A 7,147-nucleotide genomic window follows, 5' to 3' on the forward strand; every position below is an offset into this window, starting at 1 on the left:
GGCTATTATCAGCTTGTTTCAAGGGTCCATTTTTTTCTTTTAATTTCTCCCAAATATCGTGAATTCCATTTTTGTATTTGATTGATGGATTTTTGTAATCCTGATTTTGTCTTGCCGGATATTTTGAAGTTTATGAGGTATTTGAACGAATGGCCTATTATGGCATATCTTCGAATCTAGTCATCTACTTGACGACCAAGCTTCACCAGGGCACGGTAACATCATCAAACAATGTCACAAATTGGGTTGGAACAATTTGGATGACGCCAATCTTAGGAGCATACATTGCAGATGCACACCTCGGTCGATATTGGACTTTTATTATTGCATCCTTCATCTATCTCTCGGTAAAACAAATTTTCTCCTCTTTATTTTTTTCTTTCTTTTTGTAAATTTGTGCAAAATAATAATACGTGCCACATACTGGAAAACAGAGTCCCAAAGCAAAATCAGTCAGAGGCAATAGTATCTATATACCCTTCCTAGGAAAGTATTTGTCAAGTTCCTGACTTAGCTTGCCGTTGCCTCATCGCCAAACCCCTAACTTTGTATGGTAGGTCCATCCTGATTTCTGGATGACTTGTCTCCTTTGCAAAGTCCTTGTCAAATGTCATTAAGAAGATGTCGATGCTTTATCAGTCGAAATGTTTGAACCCTCGGCTTAGATTTAGTTGGTGGTGGAACCCTGATGTTGTTTGACGATGCTTATTTGTGAAGCATATCGACAAGTGATAATAATAGCCTTAGATTTAGGTTCAACTCTGATTTAACATATAAGCTAACGGTTTGGTTTATCATTTTAGGGAATGGGTTTGCTAACCCTTACAGTTTCACTCCACAGTCTCAGACCACCTCCATGCTACGAAACAAATGCGGCAGACTATAAACAAGCTTCAACACTTCAGTTAGCTGTGTTTTACACAGCCCTTTACATATTAGCTATAGGCACTGGAGGAACCAAACCAAACATTTCAACGATAGGTGCAGACCAGTTTGATGAGTTTCATGCAAAAGAGAAATCTCATAAGCTCTCCTTCTTCAACTGGTGGATGTTTAGTATCTTCTTTGGAACGTTGTTCGCAAACACATTTCTCGTCTACATACAAGACAATGTAGGTTGGACTCTCGGATATGGGCTACCAACAATTGGACTCGCTGTATCAATCATCATATTTTTAGCTGGTACTTCCTTTTATAGACACAAAGTGCCTGCCGGAAGTCCTTCTACTAAGATGGCTAAGGTTATCGTGGCTGCCTTGAGGAAAAGAAGGGTACCGGTGCCTAACGATCCTAAGCAACTCTATGAGCTTGCGCTGGAAGAATATGCACAGAAAGGAAAACATAGAATTGACTCCACTCCTTCATTGAGGTCAGTAGTACGAGTGCGCGCAATCAGAAAAACAGAATCTCTAAAGTAAATATACAACTTAATTACGCTTTTTTTAGCGCAGCTTTCTTAACAAAGCTGCAGTTGACACGGGTCCAAATTCACCATGGATGTTGTGTTCAGTTACTCAAGTCGAGGAAACAAAACAAATGCTCCGCATGATTCCGATATTGATTGCTACATTTGTTCCAAGTACAATGCTAGCTCAGATTGGTACCCTTTTCGTCAAACAAGGAACTACTCTGGATAGATCTATAGGGAGCAGCTTTAAAATTCCACCAGCAAGTTTAGCTGCTTTCGTAACAGTATCCATGCTTATATGTGTTGTGCTTTACGATCTTGTATTTGTCAAGATTATGAGGAGATGGACTAAGAACCCTAGAGGAATCACTCTTCTTCAAAGAATGGGAATTGGGCTAGTTCTCCATATTATAATCATGGTGATTGCGTCTTTAACAGAAGTAAGACGACTCAGTAGCTAAAGATTACGGTTTAGTTCAAAGTGGAGGACAAATTCCGCTAAGTATTTTTATTTTACTTCCTCAATATATACTTATGGGAACAGCTGACGCCTTCTTAGAAGTAGCTAAGATTGAGTTCTTCTATGATCAAGCACCCGAAAGTATGAAGAGTCTCGGAACTTCCTATTCTATGACTACTCTAGGAATTGGGAACTTTCTTAGTAGTTTCCTTTTGTCGACCGTTTCTGACATAACTAAGAGGCACCATCATAAAGGATGGATTCTAAACAACCTGAATGATTCTCATTTAGACTACTATTATGCATTCTTTGCAATTCTAAATGTCTTGAATTTCATCTTCTTCATGTTCGCGACTTAGTCATATGTTTATAAAGCAGAAATATCTGACTCTATGATGATTCTTACAGAGAAACCAGATATTCTAACCAGACCCAACTACGAAAATATATCACATGATTAATAAATGAAAAGAGTATCCAACATTTAGACTTGGAGCTCGACACTGTTGTACCAATACTAGAACATTGTTTTAGTGTTTTACCTGAAATCCTTTGCCTAAATAATGTTGTACTCGATTTGATGTGTTGATGTATAAATTACCTGAAATTGAGGAACAAGAAATGTTAAGTTTAAAGCTCTTTTAATTCCAAAAAACATGTGCATTTTGTGATATGATACAATAGGGCAAATAGATACAATATATGCATTATCCTCCTTGTCTTCAATTTATGCTCCTCTAGTATAAGGTGGGACAAACTACAGTTTCTTTTTTACTACAATGGAACCTTGAAATAGTACAAACAAAGCAATCAAACACAACATAATTCTGCATCAGAAAGAGGTTTTCCTGAGACTAAGTGAGCATCATTTTCTTCATTTCCTCTTAGCTAATTGGAATGTCCTTTTTAAAAAGCCATTGGCAGTGCTATCATTTCTATGACATAGTACCCTCAAGATTGTATTTGGATCAGCTCTATTCCATCTTCCAGTAGTCGGTGGCATTGGCACCTTTTGACCCACACCCATAATTCCCAATCCACTCACTTCGCATGCAGCAATGCTGAAATCTTCAATTAGCTGTTCAGTATTCTGACCCATTAATCCCAACACTCCTTCAACTACCTCAGCTTCCCTCTCAACCACCTCCTCCGCTACCAATCCTTCCCCACATGAGCAAAATGCACGTTTAAGGCTCTCAAAATCTTCCTCAATCATCTCTTGATCTGTTAAAGAAAATCCCCGTGCCACCCCTCCAGCAAGCAATATCATAAGATAAACTTCAAAAGTGGCCTTCATGATTTCTTTCACTGCTAGAGGTTGAACTTGGTCCATTAGAATTGCAGCAAGGAGCGTGAGATTTTGCTTGAGGATTCTCAGTGCAGGGCAAATACGTGCGTTGGCCACATCACCTACGTATAAGCTTTCATAAAATACAGAGCTTGAATCAAGGAATATAAGACGGTAAGCACCAATTTCTGCAACATTCTCTGATGCTGCAAGGATGGAGGACCGGGCAAGATCAAAATAGCATTGATTAGCTGAAATGTGTCGATTATTGCGATAGCGACTGTGGGGTAAAGGATTTTGGCGGCGAGCAAGTGAGAGTGACTTGTCGAGGGAATGGACATAAGACAGGAGATACTGCAGAGTGTTAAGACGGATGTATAGTCGCTGCGTGCCACGACTTGTTGATGGCCGAGGATGATTACCTTCTGCCGAGCTACTGTGGAACCTCTCGGCTGCTCCTAGAGTTCTGCAAGGGCTTGCTTTCCTCCATAACTGAATAAATTTCGAATGTTGGTTGCATCTTGTTAAAGGGGGAAGTGGAGGTATATAGCTTTGTTTTGAACCTACAAATATCATCAAACAGACAGAAAGATAATAGTTACTAAAAAAAATGTCAACTGAAGAAGTCAGTCATCCTGACCCTATTAACCACAAACAAAATTCAAAATTGAAACGAGTAAATAATAGGGACAAAAACCATCCAACTAAGGATGAATCCTTAATTTTAACAAAAGGAGGATAATATCATGAATTATGACAGATCTTACCACATGATGCAACAAAGGAAGTATAGTCAAGTATAAGAAGTTCTAAGCCGTCTACAAGATCTTGAACCAAACCATCAGAAATTCCAACTGGGATTTCAAAGAAGTCGTCGACGGATTGATGCACCAACTTCATTATCTCCACAGCAGACTGTGCATACGGCTCTGTCTTTGATTTTGGGTTCCATGTCTGAAATGCATATTACAACTGCTTCAATCGAACATGTACAATGATAAGGATTCATAAAACATAAAGTTTGGTTTCAGGATATGATCACAGTGGTAACACAAATTGTACCGAGAAAAAAAGAACTTCCCATAGTTCTTGTTGATACTTCAATTAGTGAATGAAAGACGAGCTAAACCTACCTCAGTTTCTTTAGCTCTACCAAGGCACAAGTTTCCGTTCTTCAACCTCTCATAAATCCATGCCTTTAAGAGAGACAAAATGATGGAGTCAACTTCATATGCCTCCATTTCCCTAAGAACAACTTTACCACCTTCCTCACAATCAACAGATTCTTCAATTGCCATTTGAATTAAATCCTTCTCTAGTTTTCCAGCTGTTTGTAAGACTCTAATTGCCTCATTTGTCAACGTGGAAACTTGGGCTATGTATTGTTTCAACACTTCTCCAAAACAGTTATGGAGGCTCAGAGCAGCTACTCCAGCAGCAACTGGATGCCATTTCTTGAGTATGGGACTAAAGTTTTCCTTTTCTTTAGTAGCCAGTTCTTGTGTTTCTTTAGCTAATTGAATCAGAACTTCACTTGCCTCTTCTTCAGCTTCAGTGTTCTTGTTTTTTGCTCCATTAAATAGCTTTTATTAGCACAAAGAAAGAAATGAGACCATGAAGGATACTACTTGGTCTAGCAAGTATTAGTAAATAGCTACAATAGTTAAGAGTAGTGAACATAATTTTCTGCTATGACTCTTTTACTTCATTCCCATTCGACTTATTTGATTCTCTGCTAATTATCTAGCCATGCCAATAAAAATGAGGATAAAATTAATACGAACCTTATCAAAAGCGCTCCTCATAGATGACCTTATGTAGTTATCCACCTTGTTCCCCATTTCCACCGAATGATCCCCTCTCCCCTGTCCCACCCCAAAGTTAGATATGTCTTCATCCAAAATCCTAGCAGTCGACAACGCCAATGGAAGTAAATTCTCCATTATCAACCCAGCCATTCCCTTCTGAAGGTTGTCATGATAATTGAGCAATCTCTTCTCAGACCAAGCTAGCATTGAAGTAGCAGCAGATGATAAAAGCTTAATATAAATAACATCTCGACGTTCAGCTTTCTTCACATAATTGACAACTTCAGTTAACATAGCAAGAGAAGCAGACAGAAGGTCTTGTTCAACTTGTGCTGTCGCAATATACTGTTGAAAGAGCACCCACATAAAGCACACATTGTGTATACACTTGTTGACTCCTAGCGTAGACCATGTCTTCTTCATGAGTTCGAGAAATTCGTCAACCTCATCAAGAACTGCAGTCTCATCCTTGAGGTCGAAGACCGATTGTAGGAGACAAATGTACAAGTGTATGTTCATGGGATACCCGTCTGCCCAGTGACACGCATCTGCAGTTGATCCATTTGTGCTGCGCAATGACAACGACACCACAGAATTGCATAACATTCGCATCGTTTCTGAGTTCTTGCTTGCGTCAATGGGCTTTTCTTCGCTCCCGTGGATAATATCCTGGAGGTGCAACACAGACGAGTTTGATGGTTCTAATGGAACCGAAGGGTAGAGTAATAGACCTGCTTCAAGGACTTTGAGTTGCCTTCTTTGCATAAGATGATAATCATTTAGACTACTGAACTCTGATGGTTTAAGGTGGCGAAGGAGTTCAAGTGGGATGATTATGGTCTCTACTCGTCTACCCATCTGTTAAAAACAGACAGAAATCCGTCATTTGATATTGTAATTAACAACCGTGGTTTGATGAACCCAATCACCTCACATATTACTAGCCAAACAATATTTTTAACACCAGTACAGCATAGAGTTAGGAAAATACAACATAAGTATATCAGTAAAGAATGGCAAAATAAATAAATCTAATTCTCCAATAAACAGAAATTTCCCCCAAGTACCAACTAGAATAATGTCATTCAACTATACCAAAACTCAAAATCAACATGATGCATGCGGGCTTTCTCCATTGTATAAGGTAAAGCAAGAAGAAGAAATGAAGTATCACCCTAAAATTACATCAAATGAATGTGTAGGAGTGGGATAACCTAAACAAGCTATGGATTTTTCGCCCGCACATTAGCAAACAAATGAAACGTACATTATACCTGGCCAACAAGAGTCCTCATGAGTGTTTTCCTGAGTCTAATATCGCTCTGTTCAGAAACCTTCATTTGTGATCTCATAATTTCAGCTGATGTTAATGGTCTTTTTAATCTCATTAATGGCGTTGTAAAACCCAACCCACCACCACAGACAAAGCCAGAGTTAGGCCTAGGTGAAGAAGGATTAGAATTTGGTTTTCTTGGTGACACTTTTTTCACCATTTTCAATCCTAAAGCTCTTTTCACCTTACTCGTGGCAGCCAAACCCAAACCATTTGTTGTTGTTCTTCCTCCATTATGCCCCATACCTCCATTATCACCAGTACAACTATCTTGGATTAATGGTGTTTTACTACCAAAACCAGGTGATGATCTGCATGCGGTAAAGAAAATCTCATACGCAGTTTCTCTCAAATCTTCCTTATCAAGACCTTCGATATTACCAAAAGGCCATTCAAGATCAAAACATGTGTCTTGTGATTCTGATGGTTTCGATGTGGATGAGGTGGTGAAAGAAAATGATTCACGACGTGATTGGGTTTGGTAGTCCATGGCAGTAATGGTGGGTCAGATATACGGCTGCTGCTGAATTGGGGTGGTGGACATGGTGGTGGAGAAGGAAATGGTGGATAAAGAGAATCAAATTGGATATAGGAACTCAAGGTAGAAAGAGAAAGAGGGAGAAATTTGGGTTCAACTTAATTTGATGATGAGGTTGATACTATGCCTAAATTTAGGATAAGTATATTACTGGTTTTAAGCCAAGTTTAGGTAATGGCTAAGCTGTCCTTTCCCTCTCTCCAACTGATTTCTTCTACTGTTCTATAATGATCATAACAAGAAAACTAAACAGACCGGGAGGAAGAAAACTTCCCCAAACCGACACTATTAGGCCTATTCCTGTGCATATGA

At 39.1% G+C, this 7,147-nt stretch overlaps 1 protein-coding gene and 1 pseudogene across 1 annotated transcript; one reads left to right on the forward strand and one right to left on the reverse strand.

Moving 5' to 3' along the window:
• LOC113333445 lies at positions 1 to 2,367 on the forward strand (annotated as a pseudogene).
• Positions 2,368 to 2,541: 174 nt separating this feature from the next.
• LOC113333444 (protein unc-13 homolog) lies at positions 2,542 to 6,934 on the reverse strand. Its single transcript, XM_026579922.1, has 5 exons — positions 6,239 to 6,934; positions 4,941 to 5,822; positions 4,290 to 4,739; positions 3,924 to 4,110; positions 2,542 to 3,719 (listed from the first exon to the last, which is right to left on the reverse strand). Exons 1-5 carry the CDS (start codon positions 6,785 to 6,787, stop codon positions 2,743 to 2,745), a joined length of 3,045 nt encoding a protein of 1,014 aa, XP_026435707.1. The 5' UTR covers positions 6,788 to 6,934; the 3' UTR covers positions 2,542 to 2,742.
• Between the last annotated feature and the right edge of the window lie 213 nt (positions 6,935 to 7,147).

This window comes from Papaver somniferum, unplaced genomic scaffold (genome assembly GCF_003573695.1).
Source record: "Papaver somniferum cultivar HN1 unplaced genomic scaffold, ASM357369v1 unplaced-scaffold_133, whole genome shotgun sequence".
Lineage (NCBI taxonomy): Eukaryota > Viridiplantae > Streptophyta > Magnoliopsida > Ranunculales > Papaveraceae > Papaver > Papaver somniferum.